Genomic DNA, 18,832 nt, shown 5'->3' on the forward strand with positions numbered 1-18,832 from the left:
GTTTGTTTTTTTTCCCCTTCAGACAACTGTGTTGAAAGTTTTAACTGTTTAGTCTCCCAGCTGTTTAAAAGGAAAACTGGTATTATAAAAAGGAGGAAATGACTTAAGTTTTGAAAAAGCTTTATTTAATGTTGGAAAGAGTCTAGTTTACACATCTTGATGTTATTGCTGTTTGAGGTTAATATCTATTGACTAAAGTAAGAAAGGAGTAGGGGGGAAGAATCTGAAGCCCCAGAGTGCAGTAGATTGATAGTAATGTGCCTTCATAAGTAACGTTACATTTGAATTTTTAAAAGTCTCAAAAATCTCCAAATGACTTTATGCAATTTCTTGATAGCAGTAATGGGATTTAATTTTTTTTTTTTTTTTAAATAACAAACAAAAAATAAAACCCAAAGCCCTGACACTGTCATAAATCCACAAATATATTTTTTTAAATAGTTCCGTTTTAATGGATTTTTGTTTTGCTGGAACTATTAGTAGCCAAATTATCTGTACAGTAACTTTGATTCTCCTGAGTCTTTAAAAAATGTACTGCATAAAGGGAATTGAACAGCTTGCACCTTGTGCTTAAGCCTGTACAGATTTTAAATCTAAATTAAATTTAAATCTTTATTATTGGTGGTGCGAACGTCATTTGTTTTGGCTACTGATAGCTGGTGAAATTTGCAGCTCTGCAAATTGAGTCTTTATATCCAACCAAGAGTTTAAGACTCTACTGCTTTTCTCCCCAGGATTGGAAGTGGCTCACTGGATGTCTTTCTATTTGTAAATGATTTACAAAACTGAGCAAGCTAGCTCTCTGCTGATGTGTTCTTCTGTTTTCAGACACCAGAGACTTTACTCGCTCTTGGATAGGTTTCGTCTTATGGTAGCACCAGACACAACTAGTCCTTCACCTCTGGTTACCTCACACCCACTAGATGGAGAAGACCAACCAGCTTTAGAGAATGTAATTCTAGACAAAGTAAGATTATGTTTAGAAAGAGTCACTAGAAGTGCCTTGGCTCTAGTTAAACTTTTATTTTTACAAAATATTTAAATACAGCTTATTTTTACTATGCAGTTAATGTTCTCAGAATTGTCAATGAATCTCAAATACAGATCAGCTCATGATTTCAAATGTGGTGGATGACTGTTCAACATAGGATAAATAATTAGCATGTGCATACATGTTTGTTATTTTGACGATGCTGTAAAAAACTATCGGGTTTTGTACCTTTGCCTGACTTTAATGGAAAGATTTATATAAGGTTCAGTAGAGACAGATATATGCTCTTAATTGCTTTGTGTTTACTGCAGTGATCAGTTTTGTTCATTTGCTGAAAACTGTTGGTTTTTTTTTGGAAATTAAGCATTACTTATGCGTTGTCACTTCTCAGGTTTAAATTACTTTCAGAGAACAAACATGACAACTGTTTGTGTTTTATGTACTTAAATGAGTTTATTTCAAAGCAGGGTGGGAGGCTAAGAGCAAGCCTCTTAGGGCCCGTGGCTTCCTTTTTTTTCTAGTTTGTCCCATAGCACAGGTCATTTCTCCTTTTTATTCCTTCATGTTCTACAGTGACACACAGTAACATGAAATGTATGTAGCTGAGATGGCAAAAATTATTTGATTAGCTGACAGTTTGGAGGAGACTGATAAGTAGTTGAGGAACCCATTGACTTGGGAGAAAGATTGAGAGCTACTTAACCAGCAGGAAGAAACACTGTTTGTGCCCAGAAACCATTTCACCATGGCTTTCTGTCTTCAAAATAACCAAAAAAATCTCTTCCTTCCTCTGTAACTGTAAATCCTGCACAAAGGAAGTAGTTTTGGTTTGCTTCCTCCACAACCCCTATACAGATTCTAGAATATCTAAAGTTGGAAGGGACCCGTAAGGATCATTGAGTTAACTCCATGCTCCTTGCTGGACTACCTAAAACTAAACCAAATGAGCATCATCTAGATGCTACTTGAACTCTGACAAGCTTAGGTGCAGTCTAATTATCATCAGCAAATTGTCCAGTCATGAGAAAGGAAACACTGCAAAGGGATAACGAGACTTTTTATATTCCTTAGTGAAATTAGTTATATTATTAACTAATTCCTGTAGGCTCATCACTAGTAATTTATGAGGTGAATTTGCGGTGATGTGTTACAGTCTTCATTTATTTCAGTGAGTGTTAAAAGATAGATGTTACCTTAATCTGCTAATTTATTTGAATCTGAAGACTTTTCTTTCTTGGTTGTAGTATTGGGGTTTTTCCTATTTTATTACTGTTATATCCATATGACTTCTGACTATTCCAGGTGTTTTTTTTCTAGATACTCTGCTCAGCTTTAGGACCCTAATCCATACACCTGTGCTGAATACATATTAAGCTTCTTTTTCCCTCATTTCTTGTCCAGACTCTTTGGAAATAGACAACTTGCCAGTGAATGTCCATTGGTCTTTTTTACGATGGTCCATTCACCAGTTGTCTGTTTGCCTTTTTTCTTTTGAGTTCTTTTGGTGTTAATGTAGACTCTTAAATGGACCACAATTCAGTGCCATTGAACAATTCTCCCCTTGCCCCTGTGAACTGTATTATTGTCTGAAGATAAACATGTAATAAATTTCTTGTTTTAATTATTAAAGGACTGGTATGTGTCACTAGTGAGGTCGCAGTGTTCCATCAAATCTGACTCAGCACTGCTGGAAGGTGCAGAGCTGGTAAATAGGATTCCTCAGCCTGACCTGGACGCCTTCATGACCAGCAAGGTAACTTCTTTGTCAGATGAAACACAGTCAGCTGAAGGGGATGTGATTATTTCCAATGTTCCTATTGGGAGATTAGATTCTTAAGTGTAAACACTTCAAGTTTATATAATACTGGTAGTTTACTTCTTGAATTACACTTCATTTTGGAAACTAGAATAGTAGATACATTCCCCTCAGTGTCTAGCAGTACTGCTAATAGCTTTGTAGTACTACAGGCTGGATGTACAGAGTGGAAGTGAAAGTTAATATATGTATTGCAATCACAAAAATCCAGTTTTACCATTTTACGTAGTCTTCTCATTTTGCCATCCAGTCTCTTTCAAAGCCATATGTTTCTGCAACCTTTTGAATATTTGTGCTAGATGATTTGTATTATGCCATTAACAGGCCACGGATAGTAAATCTAGCATGAAGGACAACTTGTGTCTATTACTTTGTGTTTTAAGAACGTATTTTCTTCAAATTATTTACATTTGCTGCTGGTATGCAGAAATAATAGCAGGAACTCTTTTTGAAAAGATTTTTGTTTGACAACTTATTACTTGAAGATTCCTTGTATATAGATCATCCTTAAACTTTATTCGCTTACTGTTCTGAAAATTTGGAATAAGCATGTTCTTTCCAGTACAATAGTGTTTGGAATTTAAACGTGAAACAAATATGGCCTTAATTATGGTATTGTTACACCATAATAGAAAAGAGGTAATGAGTTAATTAATAAACTGTTAATTTACCACTATATTAATATGCTAGAAGAGTTCTGTCAGATACGTAGCTTTTCTTTAAAGGCAAATTCCGTACTTTTTATTTACTATTTGATTTCAGGAATTCAACCTAAGCTTGTTGGCACCTTGTTTAAGCCTCGGCATGAATGAAATCTCCAGAGACCAGAAGAGCAGCTTCTTTGAAACAGCTCGGAGGGTAACTCTGGATCATGTGTCTACCACTGTACAAACCCTTCCTGCCAACCACCAGGTGTTCCAGCCACTATTGCCAGCTGAGCCATCAGCCTACTGGAAAAAACTAAGCGATATCTTTGGTAATAGAAATAATCATCTTTTTAAGTGTATTCTCTCCTCTGCAAAGGTATTTTACAGATGTCTTGTGAATACATGAACTTAGTATTTAAAAAAATCAAGATACCTGACGTAAAAGTGCTTATGAAGTAATTCTGAAAAACACTAACTGAAGGAAAAAATTCTGACTGCTAGATTTCATCCCCTCTTATTTTATAGGAGATGAGGTGATGTATCAGTCTATGATGACACTTTGTCGTGCACTGGCTCAGTATTTGTTGTTACTCTCAAAACTACCAGCTGGTCTCCGTGTTCCTCCTGACAAAGAGGCTGATATCCTGAAGTTCATAGTTATGTCAGTAGAGGTAAGAAACTACAGCATAATTAGAGATGTGATGAAGTGTTTGGAAGGGAACAAGTTTGAATTAAACTGATCACCACTGAGTAACTTTTGATCTGGGCAATTTTCTTGTCTTAACTGTAGAAATTTGGTTATTGTATTTGTCCCTTGCTAGTAAATCAGATGGGCTTATGGGACAAGGACAGCTTTTTACAAGGAGAGGTTGACTGAATGATGGAATGATCTTGGCATTTCAGAGAACAGCCCTACACTGATTTTTGGGACACTGAACAGACATTATATAATGCTTATAATTTTCTGGAATTAAAACAAATTCTGTTCTCTCAGGAAAAAGGCAATACAACTTGCCAAAAAATTTTTTACATACCACTGGGTGGGAAATAAAAATCAAAACACCACAACAACAAAACAGAAACCTATATTTTTAAGTTCTTCTTTTGCGAGAATTTGCTATTAATGGGAATTTTTAATTTCTGCACAGGCACTGTCATGGCATTTAGTGCACGACCGGATTCCGTTAAGTGTAGATCTTCAAGCTGCTCTGGATTGTTGCTGCCTGACATTACAGCAGCCTGCTCTCTGGAATTTGCTGGCTTCTGCAGTTAATGTGACATACGCTTGCTCCTTAATTAATTGCATTAGATTTATCATAGAAGCAGGTGAGTCCAATTTGAACACCTGTGAGAAAATTTCTTTAATAAATTGTCAGTCATCACTGATCAAATGCTGGGTGACTGAAATGTTTCTTCTGAGTCCTTTTTAATTGTTTCTTTAGATTTATTTTTACTATTTTAATTTCTCATGTAAAATGTTGTGTTTACTTCTGAACTTGGCAGATGCCTTGGAGAGATGTAAATATTTGGCTACTAAGAGGTTTTGGGGAGAAAAATGGACTATGAGATACGTAATGACTGTATCTTTTAAGTGTTTTTGTCTAATTCAGTTGCAGTTGAACCTGGTAATCAACTTCTTAGTCCTGAAAGAAAGAAGAACACTTCAAAAGGCTTAAGTGAGGGTGAAGTTGATTCAAACACTCCAAGTAAGTGAACAGTGTTTGCTCTGAGCTTTCACTGAAGAAATATTTGTAGGTAGTCTTTCTGTTAATATTTTTTTAAGAATGAGAGTTCATCTGAGACCTTATTTGTATTTGGTGAATGTTTATTAAATATAGGTTGACATACTTGTTAAAAATATGGTAGAGTTTTTTCTTAAGTTCAATATTCATGCAGTTTTTACTTTTTTGGGGGGGATTCTGTCAGTTGTGCAGCACACTGCCAACTAAGCTTTATAAAGTGGTGTGGGATTTTTAACTTTCATGTGGGAGAGGTAGAATATTTCTTCTGAAGAACGGCAGATTCGTTATCTGCTGTTCAACAGTATGGGAGCACTATGTTGAGGTGAAGGTCAAGTGTGGTCTGCGAGTGTGGATGGCGTTGTCTTCCATATCTAAATACCACTTCCATCTGCAGAATTACCTGCTTGTCAGTTTTAGCATAGAGCCAGCTATGAGACTGTTTCCTCATAAAACACATGAATTTGATCACTAATAAATTATCTATTCAGTGTGGCCCATGTGAGCTGCTCTGCTGGCAGATCTCAGGTAATGTCCAACACGGAGACTGGCAAACACCACAAGCCATTGCAGGGAGGGTGGTAGTAGTACTCTTCAACTAGCTGAAATATTCTAGAGTGTTTCTTTGTCTACATCCTTACTGTGGTTTTGTCCTTTATTTGCTTTTCTGTATCTTTTAAAATTATGTGTCTTTTGAATAGATTAATAAAACTGGATATTTTTTTTCTCGCAACAAAGAGACTAAACACATTACTGCAGCTTGTGAAATGGTAGCTGAGATGGTGGAAAGCTTACAGACTGTCTTGGCGTTGGGACACAAAAGAAACAGCAGTATCCCAGCGTTTCTTACTCCTGTCCTCAAGAACATTATCATCAGTTTAGCAAGGCTGCCTCTGGTGAACAGTTACACAAGAGTACCTCCCTTGGTATGTTCATTGTGCTTTCTTTTTAGGACTTTGAAAGCTATTGATCAACTTTTTGAAAGCTAAACATGGTGCTGCATCTTAAGTTTTATGTCAGTAAGACTTCAACCTTTAGCTACTTTGATTAGCCAGTTTGTCTCTTTAAACACTGTAAAGATATCTGCAAATCATTGTAAAGATACCAAATAAGCGTTCACTTAAATCAGAGATTTTATTAGAAAGGAGTGTGGTCACTCCTCACATTTTTACGTGGAAGAATGTCCAGTTGGTAAAGAGAGGAAAAGCAAGCAGTGACTTGGATACTTTTGATATTTCCTCCTGCTCAGTGGGATATTGCTTACCCTGGAAAGAGCACAAAAACTACACCACTGCTTTCTTCTTAACACCCGAATTTACAAATTCATGTTTTTGTCATGCTAAGTACCACAATGATGGTGATGAGTTGTCTGAAGTCGTGTCTGAACCAACTCAGGTATTTGTGTGTAGTACCATACCATGGTGTGCCATACAGATACTTTTGGGTTGTCTATTACCATTCTTTCCAAATTCATCTTGGATCCTTTGGACAAGGTATTTCACCCTTTTCTTCTTGGTCACTGTAACACGGTTTTAAGAACACCAGTGATTACCTCCAGGTACCATTAGTACCTTGAAAGGACTTTGTTTTGATAAACTTTGAAACCATTATCAGAAACATTTCTAAATGCTTTATTAGGTAGAGCAAAAAGGGATTTCGTGATATGTGCAAGGCTATTTCTCTGGCCTTTTTTCTGTTTGTCAGTTCTTTATTTTTGAGGGGATGTCAAAAGATACTAATTTTTGGATTGAGACTTTTTTGCATACTCTCAGATGTATCTTTGTGCTTTTTCAGCCATCAGTAGTACATGAAATATTTTCCCCGAATTACCTTTCTGCAAAATCTAGGAGTCACGTGGCACTTTAATTCTAAACTGAAATGTGACAAACTTATTTGTTTTCATGTCCAAACTTGGACATTAGGACTGAATAATTAATTCATAGTGAGAAATATGAAAAAAAATTAGAAATACAGCTTCTCTCTTCTTCTTTTTTTTCCTGTTTGGAGAATTACCGTATTAACTGATGTCTCATTGCTTTTGAATGGTGCATATACAGTTATAGCTGTCATGCTAATACTACTTCTGTTTTCGATAAGTAGTCTGTCTTCGTATTTCTTCAGGTCTGGAAGTTAGGCTGGTCACCAAAGCCTGCAGGTGACTTCGGCACAGTTTTTCCTGAAATCCCAGTAGAATTTCTTCAAGAAAAAGAAATCTTTAAAGAGTTCATCTATCGCATTAATACACTTGGTATGTACAAAAATTAATACAGTTGGCCTTTATTGGGCATTTACCTGTGTTGTGAAGTTACTGGGTAACTGAATTGGCCACCATTTGTTTATTTTTGTTGCTTATGTGGAAGGGAAATAATATTTCGGAGCAGGTTTGTAACTGTGCTGCAATAATTTTTACATTTTGCTTAATGCAGAAAAAAATATAAATTCTAGAAATTAAGTCAAAAACTGTTCCACGTCAGGGAGGTGATTTCACTGTGCTCTACAGAATGGCCACTTGTTCTCTGGAGCGTACACTTGACAGTATATTTGAGAATATTTTGCTTCCCTCCTTTATTATTCGTGCATAGCATATAAATAGAATTTATTGCCACACATAGACTTGACAGTATATTTGAGAGTATTTTGTTTCCCCCTCTTTTATTCGTGCATAACTTATAAATAGAATTTATTGCCACACTCAATATTTTAAATGAGATGCTGTCGCTTTGGAGCTTCTGGATATGTCAAGGTTTACTGAACAAGAGCAGTGGGGCTTAAGAGTTCAAGTCTTTGTCAACAGATGAGACACTGTCAAGAGTAATGCATCAAATTTTCAATATACTTACAGAAGTCTCTATTCTTTTTTTTTTTTTTAATTCCTGTAGCACTGATTTGTTTGGTGCCTAAGATGATGTTTGCATTTTCAGTTCTTTAGATTTCATTAGTATAAGCTGCAGAGTATTATTCAGGAATCCTCTGCAGTCTTTTATAAGCAAAAACATGTTTGGAAAAACTTTTTGAGAAGTGCTTGAATTTTAGTAGCCTGTTTCTAGGCACTTGAGTAATTTTGCTTTTAGGGCATGAAGATTTCGAATGTATATAAGAAACAACCTGAACAGGATCATTTAAACAATAATGTTCAGAACCCTTATAAAGTGTTTGTCACTTTCTAAAACGTAATGATTACAAAAGATGCTGAATTGAACAGGAACTGTTGTGAAATGAAATCTATGGAAACATTATACCATTTTTAATGCTGTTGCATGCTTAATTTTCTATTAAGACATAAGTGACTGTCTCTGAATGTTTCCTTAGGGTGGATCAGCCGTACTCAGTTTGAAGAGACTTGGGCTACTTTGCTTGGTGTGCTTGTAACTCAGCCTATTGTAATGGACCAAGAGGAGAACCAGCAGGAGGTAATGTCATTCACTGAATAGGACAAAAACTAAGAAAGCATTTCCATTTTAGATTTGCTTGTCTTCCTTCACAACAGGGATATGAATACATGTCCATCTCTTAACTCAAAGCTTCTGCAGGCATGTAAATAGTATGGAAAAAATTTAGTGAAAGCTGTCTCAACTTTGTATTAGTACGTCACTCAACACACACAGTTCAAAGTTTGCTTGATTAGGTATTTGGCTATAGGCACAATAGGAACTCCAACAACTTTGAGAAAAACAAAGCATGAGAGAACTGTGCCTTTAGGAAATATCCTAGTTAACTGTAACTAGTATATATTACTGCAGTTATGTGTGCTATCTAATAATCAAACTTCAAAGGGAGTTTCTTTGGTAAGATTTTTTTTTCGTAAGATTCTTGAGTAGAAATGAATTGACCTGGAGATGGATGCCCATGTCTCTCACTCCCAGTTGTAGACTGTATCTTGGGCTTCTCACTTGGATGCCTCAGGTTGGCATTCAGAATTTGGTAGATGGCATTTGGGGATGAGAGATGTAGAAATGTATCTGTACCAAAAGCAAAGATGAGAGTGAACTTGGCTATCAAGAAAGACTTTTGCTCTTCAGATGTCTTAAGCTAGTAGTGAACTGAATTTACTATGTTCTAGCTCTCTGACCTAAAAGGTTTCTTTTCCTAGACTCATACAGCGTTCATTCCCAAACTGTGGATGGTCCTGATGACAGGTGCAGAGCTTAAAGCATTTTGAAGAATTTAGAGGGTAGATGCCTTTGAGTAGTGGATGCTGGGTAGCAGACAAAGGGATTTGTTTCCCCTGCTTCTTAGGTGTCAGACTCCAAAAAGGAGGAGGGCATCATCATCCCTCTTCCCTGGGTTAGCATCTGCTGTTAGCTAGCCTCACTTGGAGTCTTGTTGTGCAGCCTGCAGAGTTTTCTGCTTACTTTTTTCTACAGCACATTGGATCAGACTTCAGGCAACCTGGCATTGGATACTTCCTTATTTGTCACGTAGAATCCATTTATTTGTAGAACACAAGTAATATTCTTCCTTTACTTTCCAAGGAAAAATAATATGTTGACAATTGCAAACATTTTAAGCACTATGTACGTTAATATTTTCTGAAATAAAAATAGAAGATTCTTTTTGAAAAAAAGAATTGAAAAATGAAAAATAATTGAAAATTTGTTGCCATCTTACATTTTCTAGAAAGTCTCTTGTGAACTCATACTTTCAAGAAGGGGTCAGAATTTGTACAGCCAAAACAAAAACTGAGAATGTTTCTGCCACTTCAGAATCTGCAAATGTTTCTGCTTTTGTTCTACTTTTAGATTGTTTTAAATAAACAAACAGAAACAGCAACAAACCACCCAACCAAACAAAAACTAACCAAGCAAACCAACCACAAACAAACTTAGTGGAAGTACTGATGATAGATAGTTCTGAGCAGAAAAACTTAAATGCACAGTGAAAGTTCTTGCTGCCATCAACACAGGAAGGATGAGTTACAACCCATGGTGCTGCAAGTTTATTTTAAGATATTTTGGCTTTTTAAAGGGTAAGAAACAGACCAGTACAGTGGTGATGACTTACAGCAGAAAAGTACTTGACACAATGTGTGTAGTTCAAAATACTTCTATTAGGGAAAAATAGCAATATATAAAATAGCAAGTATGAATAATTGAATCTAAACAACTATTTTAAGAAAAGTTGTGTTATAGTTTTCTCACACTTTTACAGTAGTGCTAAATGCTGAATGTGTAGCATCTTGGTTTAGAAAGAACTTTGGACGCATCTGGATAGTGATGCCTAGAGAAATGCTGCTGAAAATTCATGATGAGGTTGAGTTTTGTTCCTAAACAGGCAGTTACTAAAAACAGTTTGCATGGCTCCTTCTCTGCAGAGTCTCCAACTCAGACTTGGTCTTATTTGATGGTTTGTTTCAATAGATAGATGCAAACAAAGAAACAAAACACTTTGGACGTTCCCAAATGGACATCTCGAGGGTTTAATGCTGTTGGGGCTGGAGAGGATGCATGTGGAATGGCTGATGAGATGGATGGGCTGCTGCTACAGTCACAGTGCTTTGTATGCATTGCTTATGTCAGCTGGATTTCTGGATGGGAAGAAGTCTAGATGTCAGGATGTTGACTTAGTCAAAGGTGACAAATGAATATTCAGGGATTTCAGGATTCTTTTTTTTTTTTTTACGGTTCAAATTACAGTAAGTTCATTTTACAGGAAGATACAGAGAGGACCCAAATTAATGTTCTTGCGGTTCAAGCCATCACTTCCTTGGTGCTGAGTGCGATGACAATACCTGTCGCAGGCAACCCAGCAGTCAGCTGCTTGGAACAGCAGCCCCGCAACAAAGCTTTAAAAGCTCTTGACACAAGGTATGTTTTTTACTTTACCTAAAATGCATGAAGGTTGTACTTGTGATTAATACAGAATTAAAATTGCTTAATCTGGCTGTAGCAAAAATACTTCTAGACTGTATACAAGTGGATCTGTTTACACAGAAGTTATACAGACTTAGAATCACAAACCTGCTGAGTTAAAAGACTGGAAAAGACGGTATCTTATTAAAATCTAGTCAACAGTGTGCAGAGCGTGTTTCTCAACATTTCTTAGTTTTAACGTTCCTGATAATGAAAATAAGCATGGACACATAATGTGGTACAGTAAGCTAGTCAGACTTGCACAAAGATAGGGGAAAATCTGCTCAAATTGATTTATGTTGGGCTTTCAGGTTTGGAAGGAAGCTGAGTGTTATCAGGGGAATTGTTGAACAGGAAATCCAAGCAATGGTATCCAAGAGAGATAATATTGCTACTCATCACTTATATCAAGCCTGGGACCCTGTTCCATCACTTTCTCCTGCTACTACAGGTAAGTCCTTTGTGTCGGAGGAAGGGACAAAGGAATTTTGTTTATATTTAAAAAGTGGAAAAGAATTTAGGAATTTATTTGAAAACCAGTTTGCAGAAAATGAAGCCATTTTTACGTCTGCTTTTTAATGCATGTTTTAAAATCTTGTCATCTGTTTTGTTATAGGTGCTCTTATCAGCCATGAAAAACTCCTACTGCAGATCAATACTGAACGAGAAATAGGAGATATGGATTATAAACTGGGGCAGGTTTGTTAAACTCTTCACTTTCATGACATTTCTTCTAATTTGTGAAAATTCGGTTGAGATGTTACTTGACATTGTTGTGTTAGGTCCGCCTGTGAGCCAGCTCTTGAGTTGTTCTATTCTGTGTTGTGTCTTAAAGAGCCTTTGTAGCTTCCAGTTTAAGTACTGGATTTTAATTTGCTTTTGCATGCTTGCAGTAGTTCTTGGGAAATGAAAAATCACTGGACATAGAATAAGCAATGTTGTTTTGATTTTAAATAAACCCATTGTAGGGACATAAATTTCACTGGATGATGTTAGCTGGAAAATTAGCACTACATACAGTGAATAAGAACATAGTTATTCAGTTATTTATCTCCTTGAAATATTACCCTTTACATAAAGTTACTGATAAGTTTTAAATGTATTATTTCACTGCTTGAATTATATGCATTAATGAAAAAAATATAAATACTAAACTCAGATGACATTTTTCTTGCGGAATCTTTTGCATAGGAAAGACTAAACAACTACTTGTCTGTCTCTAGGAGTGTGTATTATCTCTTGAGATTCTAAATGGCTTGAGCATTCAGTGATTTGCAGGTTTACAGGAGCTACACTTTATTTACAAAACCTGTTAACTCTGTAATAATACTAGGCATTAGACATCTTGCTTGAAAAATAATGTGTGTATACTTTTGCCTAACATGAAAAAGAATTCTATGCAAGCGTGAATACTTGTCTAAAAAAGTCTTGAGCTAGGTAGGGTAAGTAGGAGAAAATTTAATATCTGTATTGAAACATGGGAAGTGCTGATTCTGTTTTGGAATCTTTAGACAGATAATTTATGGAATGTCATCAGTGTGTCTTATTGTTCTGAGACTTTAATTTTATAAAGAAAACTTAAAGAAGAACTATGAAGTTTTCTTTTTTGTAGATAACTGTTTATCTAGCCAGCGTCAAAGTGACCGAAATCGTAGTCTTATCTGATTACAGAATTACAGGATGTCAGGGATTGGAAGGGACCCGAAAGCTCATCCAGTCCAATCCCCCCACTGGAGCAGGAACACCCAGATGAGGTTACACAGGAAGGTGTCCGGGTGGGTTTGAATGTCTCCAGAGAAGGAGACTCCACAGCCTTCCTGGGCAGCCTGTTCCAGTGTCTGGCACCCTCACTGAGAAGAAGTTTCTTCTCAAATTTAAGTGAAACCTCCTGTGTTCTAGTTTGAACCCGTTACCCCTTGTCCTATCATTGGTTGTCACAGAGAAGAGCCTGGCTCCATCCTTGTGACACTCACCCTTTATATATTTATAAACATTAATGAGGTCACCCCTCAGTCTCCTCCTCTCCAAGGTAGAGAGCCCCAGCTCCCTCAGCCTTTCCTCATAAGGGAGATGCTCCACTCCCTTAGTCATCTTTGTTGCCCTGCGCTGGACTCTCTCCAGCAGTTCCCTGTCCTTCTGGAACTGGGGGGCCCAGAACTGGACACAATATTCCAGGTGTGGTCTCACCAGGGCAGAGTAGAGGGGAAGGAGGACCTCTCTGACCTACTGACCACCCCTTTCAGAAGAAAGGTTACTATATCAGATATGCTGAGTTATGGTTTAAGAAGAAAGTTGTTCCAGTTCTTTCTGAATTGCTTTATTACGTGATGTCAATTGTAAATATTTGTACTTTTCTTTCGATTTTAACTCTGCTGTGATCTGGGGATGATGCAGGCGTGTTGTTAGTGTGTGCTTACAGGTTATATGTGCTGTACTAAGCACACGGTGCTGCTGGTTTTGCTGTGCCATGCAGCTTAAAGTGGGTTGAAAAAAATGTTGAAAAAGGTTTAAAAAAATTAAGGATAAAAAAATACTGAAAAATCGAGTGACCTTGCTCATCAATAAAAAAATCAAGTGCAGTTCATGTAAATGTTATTTGAGGCTGTGGTGTGTTCATTGCCTGTCATTTAAATAAAAAATGTCTTGGACTTGTAATATTTTCTAATCTGACTACAGGGGTGCTAAATGTTGTGCTTCTTTTCTCTTTGATTTTTTTTTTCATGTTGCAAGGTCTCTATACACTCCATATGGTTAGGAAATAACATCACTCCACTGAGAGAAGAAGAGTGGGGTGAGGATGAGGAAGATGAGAATGATGTCCCTGCTCCTTCCTCACCACCAACCTCTCCTGTTAACACCAGGTGTGTTATTTTTTCTTTCCTCTCCTTTGACTTAGCAATAAGCTTTTATCTCTTTATGCTGAGTTCAATAAACTGGCTTTATAAATTGGACACTGGTAAATAATTCTGTTATTATTTCAAATTAAACATTTTACCAGGGCTGAAGAACAGACATTTTAACATTTGCTTGTTGTGCCTTGCAGGAAACACCGGGCTGGTGTAGATATACATTCTTGTTCTCAGTTTTTGCTGGAACTGTACAGTCAGTGGATATTACCATCAAACCCTAGCAAGAGAACACCTGTCATTTTGATTAGCGAAGTTGTGCGATCAGTAAGTCTAAGCTATTTTTCAGGGTCATAATTGAGTTTATGTTACCAAGTGTTCAGAGCTAAGCAGCATTTGTAAAGCATCTTTCAATATGTGGGAAACACTGATTTTTCTTGGCAGTGCTATTATATGGGCAGTGCAGAAATATAACTTGAGCAACTATAACATTATACTATTTTAAAATATGTAAGTATCTGAATTACATATTCTGCTACTATGTTACAAAAGCATTATTGTCACTTAATGATAGTCAGTATTTTACTTGACTACTTGCTAAAAGTTGGTTTCAGGACTTAGCTTATCCTACCTATTTTTAAAGAAGTGGAACGGTGTGTTAGAGCATTAAATTGATGAAGTGTAGAAGTAAAACTAAAGAACACAAGTGTGGAATTTGTCTTGATAGCCATTATTCACTCTCACAGAAGACTTTAAATGAAACTATCCTTGCAAGTCAGTAGGTGTTGTGTGTTGTGGGATGGTTTAGTGCATTGTGAATAGCGACTTTTGTTCATTTTCCAGAATTACTTACTATAGTGGATTTGGCTTTTTAAACCTTTTGGAAAAAAAAAGGACTATTAGGAGCAAACTCTTATCTGAGAGGAAAGGTGGAGTTAGTTCCAGACAAGTTAACAATAGTTATTCTAGACTCTTGAGTTAATGTTTACACATTTAGTAGTTCGATTGAGGAATCTTTTGCTGGCAATTGTAACAGAGGGAGAGTCAATTTTTAGCTGTCTACTAATGGACTTTTTGCTATTCAATTTTAATTTGTGTACAGCTTCTGGCAGTATCAGACTTATTTACAGAAAGGAATCAGTTTGAGATGATGTATACAACATTGACAGAATTGCGAAAGGTGCATCCATCAGAAGATGAGATTCTTGTACAGTATTTGATACCAGCCACTTGTAAAGCTGCTGCTGTTCTTGGAATGGTAAGAAATTCTCATGGAATTTTATTGCAAATTCATGAGTGTCTAGGTTAACTCATCCTTAGCTTCTGCTGCAGGATCTGATGTATTTGGTAACAGTGGTTTGTCTCCAAAAAAATCCCTTAGCTGATCTATGTGGCTATAAGAATTGATAGAATATATATTCTGGGTTTTCAGAGGTTGCAAACATTATCTCCAGTTGCCACATATTCAAACAAAAAGGTTGTTTGGAGGATTGATCTTTTTTTTTTTTTGAGGTTTGAGATTAATTTAAGGTACTTTTTGATTCATCTTACTCAGTGGGGTGTTACCTTTGCCCTGGACTCATTTGTTGTATTTCAGGCAGAAATGACAACTGTGGAACAGTTATTTCTAGATTTGTCCTACAGGTGAATGGCTGTAATCTCGTGAGAGACTGGCACAGTGCATATGATAAATGCGTAGCATGAATAGTCAGGTATCCCTTTTCTTTCCCTCGCTTTTCACTTTCTTCTAACACATTGTTCTGTTTTTACGGAAAGAACATTATTAATGCGAATTGTTTAATGAAGTGTATTGCTGTTGTTAAATCTGTAGACCAGACAGCAGTCGTATTTTCCAATGGAGATGTCAGATTGGGATTATTTAGGAAAAAAATTGCCAATTATTTTGAAAGAATTTAGTATTTCTAGAAATTCTCTATGACACCAATATAAAACTATAAGGATAACAGTGATAAGAAAAGTTTTGGAAGACTTTTGGGGTGTGGTTTTCAGTAGCTATTATAGCAGCAACTGTGCAGGAGAAGGCTGTGAAAGTGATGCCAAACACGCAGAAGCAGTTTTGGAGATCAGATTGTTCTGACTAGGCTGTAATTTCCCACTCAGTGAACTAATAACACCTTCTCAGAAGCGAAGAGCTCAATATAACAGGTTAGTGGGAGGGAAAAAAAAAAGCTGATTCCATCAAGAGTTGCTTGTTGTCTTGTGCTCAGTTATGTAGGAAATCCACTTAAAAAGGGCAACTAAAGAGCACACACTGTAAAACTGACCTGTATCTTAAATACTTAATGAATACAGAGACAAGGTAAAATAAATTACTTCTACTAAATATTTAAAATAGATTGTAAGAAAAAAAAGACTTCTCAAATCTAACATTTTAGAATAGATTTTGCATATTCCAATACATGTTTGTACTTGGATAACAAGGAGTGAAGTATCTGGTACCAGCTTGATGTTTGAAGACTATACATAGAATCGTTTAGGTTGGAAAAGACTCTTAAGACCATAGAGTCCAACCATTAACCTAACACTGCCAAGTCCACCACTAAACCATGTCCCTAAGTGTTACATGTACACGTTTTTTAAACACCTCTAGGGATGGTGACACCACCACTTCCCTGGGCAGCCTGTTCTAGTGCCTGACAACCCTTTCTGTAAAGAAATTTTTCCTAATATCCAATCTGAACCTCCCTTGGTGACTTGAGGCCATTTCCTCTTGTCCTGTCAGTTGCTACTTGAGAGAAGAGACCAACCCCCTCCATGCTACAACCTCCCTTCAGGTAGTTGTAGACAGTGATAAGGTCTCCCCTCAGCCTCCTTTTCTCCAGGCTGAACAGCCCCAGTTCCCTCAGCTGTTCCTCATCACACTTGTGCTCCAGGCCCCTCACCAGCTTTGTTGCCCTTCTCTGAACTCTCTCCAGCGCTTCAGTGTTTTTCCTGTAGTGAGGAGCCCAAACCTGAACACAGGATTCGAGGTGGGGCCTCACCAGTGCTGAGTACAGGAGCACAATCACTTTTCTAGTCCTGCTGGCCACACTATTCCTGATACAAGCCAGGATGCTGTTGGCCTTTCTGGCCACCTGGGCACACTGCTGGCTCATGTTCAGTCAGCTGTTCAATCAACACCCCCAGATCCTTTTCCCCCAGGCACTTTTCAGCCACTCTTCCCCGAGCCTGTAGCGCTGCCTGGGGTTGTTGTGACCGAAGCACAGGACCTGGCACCTCATACCATTGGCTTCAGCCCAACAATCCAGCTGGTCCAGATCCTTCTGTATGGCCTTCCTACCATCCAGCAGGTCAACACTCTCAGCCAACTTGGTGTTGTCTGCAAACTTACTGAGGCTGCACTTGGTTCCCTTGTCTAGATTGTGGCAGTGGTGGAGAGAAGGATGTGTAGGTCTGAGTGCCAGCGGTCTCAGAGAACAAATGTTGTTCTGTGAGTTGAGGAAATGGCAGAGTATTCTTTTGGATGCAGATTGTAGGCATCTACCAGTCAGTTTCAGACAGAAGCATCCTTTGTGGTGAGCTGGAAGACTGGAAAATCCCAGCCATTTGAGTCTTGTATATAGGATTCTTAATAGCACATACTATTTATTGAACCAATGCTTATCTTGGTTTTTGGAAGCTTTAAATCATGAGAACTTGTTACAAGTAAAACAAAGTAGCATCAGTTTACTAGTTAATGTGCAATTCGTCTCCTGTCTGATTATATTAATGTTGTGACATTTTATTCAAAGACGTTTTAAGCCAGGCTCTGGTTCATGCCGTATTTTCTGCTCTTTAGTTTGTTCCAAGTATTTCCCAATGACAGGAGTCACCAGTATTGAACCAGTGTTGTCTTCTAATGAATATTCTTGTTTGGATTTATTAGGATAAAGCTGTGGCTGAACCAGTAAGTCGACTGCTGGAATCAACCCTAAGAAGCACCCATATGCCAAGTCGGATTGGAGCTCTGCATGGAATTCTTTACATCCTTGAGTGTGACTTGCTTGATGAGACTGCAAAGCAACTTATTCCTATTATCAGCGAGTATCTGCTCTCCAATTTGAGAGGAGTAGCACAGTAAGACTCTTCCCCTCACCCCTCTAAACTGTTGCATGCTTATGTGTGAACAAAAGGGCTCTTCATGGTTTGCTGTTAGTACATTTTAGAGCAGGCTGTTGTATCAAGCAGGTTTCGGTATTTTCATTGAAATCTTACAAGTGAAGCTTGTCAGCCAATTTTAGGTTTGTTTACAGAAGCAATAGAATATTTGAGGGTGAGAAAACTATTTGATAGCTCAGCTTCTTTGCTCTTTGGTAAATTGTGTTTCCTAACGCTTATTTTTCCGTCAAAATGCATATTCTTTGAATAAACTTGTAGCATCAGTAATGAAGTTTATTTCTCCTAAACAAGTCAGGGAATAATAGCTTGTAATTATATTGCTGAAAAATTTTTTGTGTTGCACTGGGTTTCCATGATAACTAGAGCTCTCTTATGGCATCTTGCTGATACTTTGTGTGCTTTTAAATATTGCACAAATTTCATGTGAAAAAATACTTAGTGTTTTTAAGGATTGTTTGTATTGTCTCTATTGGTGACCTGGACAATTTTGATATAAGTGACCACAGGTGTTTTTGCTCTTTTACAGTTGTGTCAATATCCATAACCAGCAGCACATCTTGGTAATGTGTGCAGCTGCTTTCTATTTGATAGAGAATTACCCACTTGATGTAGGGCCTGAATTCTCTGCAGGAATTATACAGGTATGTTGTGATGCCTCCAGTCCCAGGTGGCCATGTAACCAGAGTTCTTTAACGCTGAACTTTATTGTAGTGTGGGTATGCTTTGGGGTTTGGCTTCATTGAGTTTCCTTAATGCATGGTTCAGTTCCATAGGAGCTGCAGTGGTATGCTGCCACGGGATGACCTAAATACAGCTCAAAACCAG

General features: G+C 37.4%; 1 protein-coding gene across 2 annotated transcripts in view; it reads left to right on the forward strand.

Moving 5' to 3' along the window:
* The window catches only part of HTT (huntingtin), an 82,016-nt gene that overhangs the window by 57,284 nt on the left and 5,900 nt on the right, over window positions 1-18,832 (forward strand). For both annotated transcript variants that reach the window (XM_021288535.2, XM_065060399.1), the window contains 17 exons: window positions 829-967; window positions 2,622-2,744; window positions 3,570-3,783; window positions 3,980-4,125; window positions 4,603-4,780; window positions 5,065-5,160; window positions 5,932-6,119; window positions 7,315-7,441; window positions 8,503-8,603; window positions 10,843-10,997; window positions 11,354-11,493; window positions 11,659-11,741; window positions 13,773-13,903; window positions 14,086-14,215; window positions 14,991-15,146; window positions 17,775-17,965; window positions 18,534-18,648. In XM_021288535.2, coding sequence (XP_021144210.2) covers window positions 829-967; window positions 2,622-2,744; window positions 3,570-3,783; window positions 3,980-4,125; window positions 4,603-4,780; window positions 5,065-5,160; window positions 5,932-6,119; window positions 7,315-7,441; window positions 8,503-8,603; window positions 10,843-10,997; window positions 11,354-11,493; window positions 11,659-11,741; window positions 13,773-13,903; window positions 14,086-14,215; window positions 14,991-15,146; window positions 17,775-17,965; window positions 18,534-18,648 — 2,413 coding nt within the window. The remainder of the gene's footprint in view (window positions 1-828; window positions 968-2,621; window positions 2,745-3,569; window positions 3,784-3,979; window positions 4,126-4,602; window positions 4,781-5,064; window positions 5,161-5,931; window positions 6,120-7,314; window positions 7,442-8,502; window positions 8,604-10,842; window positions 10,998-11,353; window positions 11,494-11,658; window positions 11,742-13,772; window positions 13,904-14,085; window positions 14,216-14,990; window positions 15,147-17,774; window positions 17,966-18,533; window positions 18,649-18,832) is intronic.

This window comes from Columba livia, chromosome 4, assembly GCF_036013475.1.
Source record: "Columba livia isolate bColLiv1 breed racing homer chromosome 4, bColLiv1.pat.W.v2, whole genome shotgun sequence".
Lineage (NCBI taxonomy): Eukaryota > Metazoa > Chordata > Aves > Columbiformes > Columbidae > Columba > Columba livia.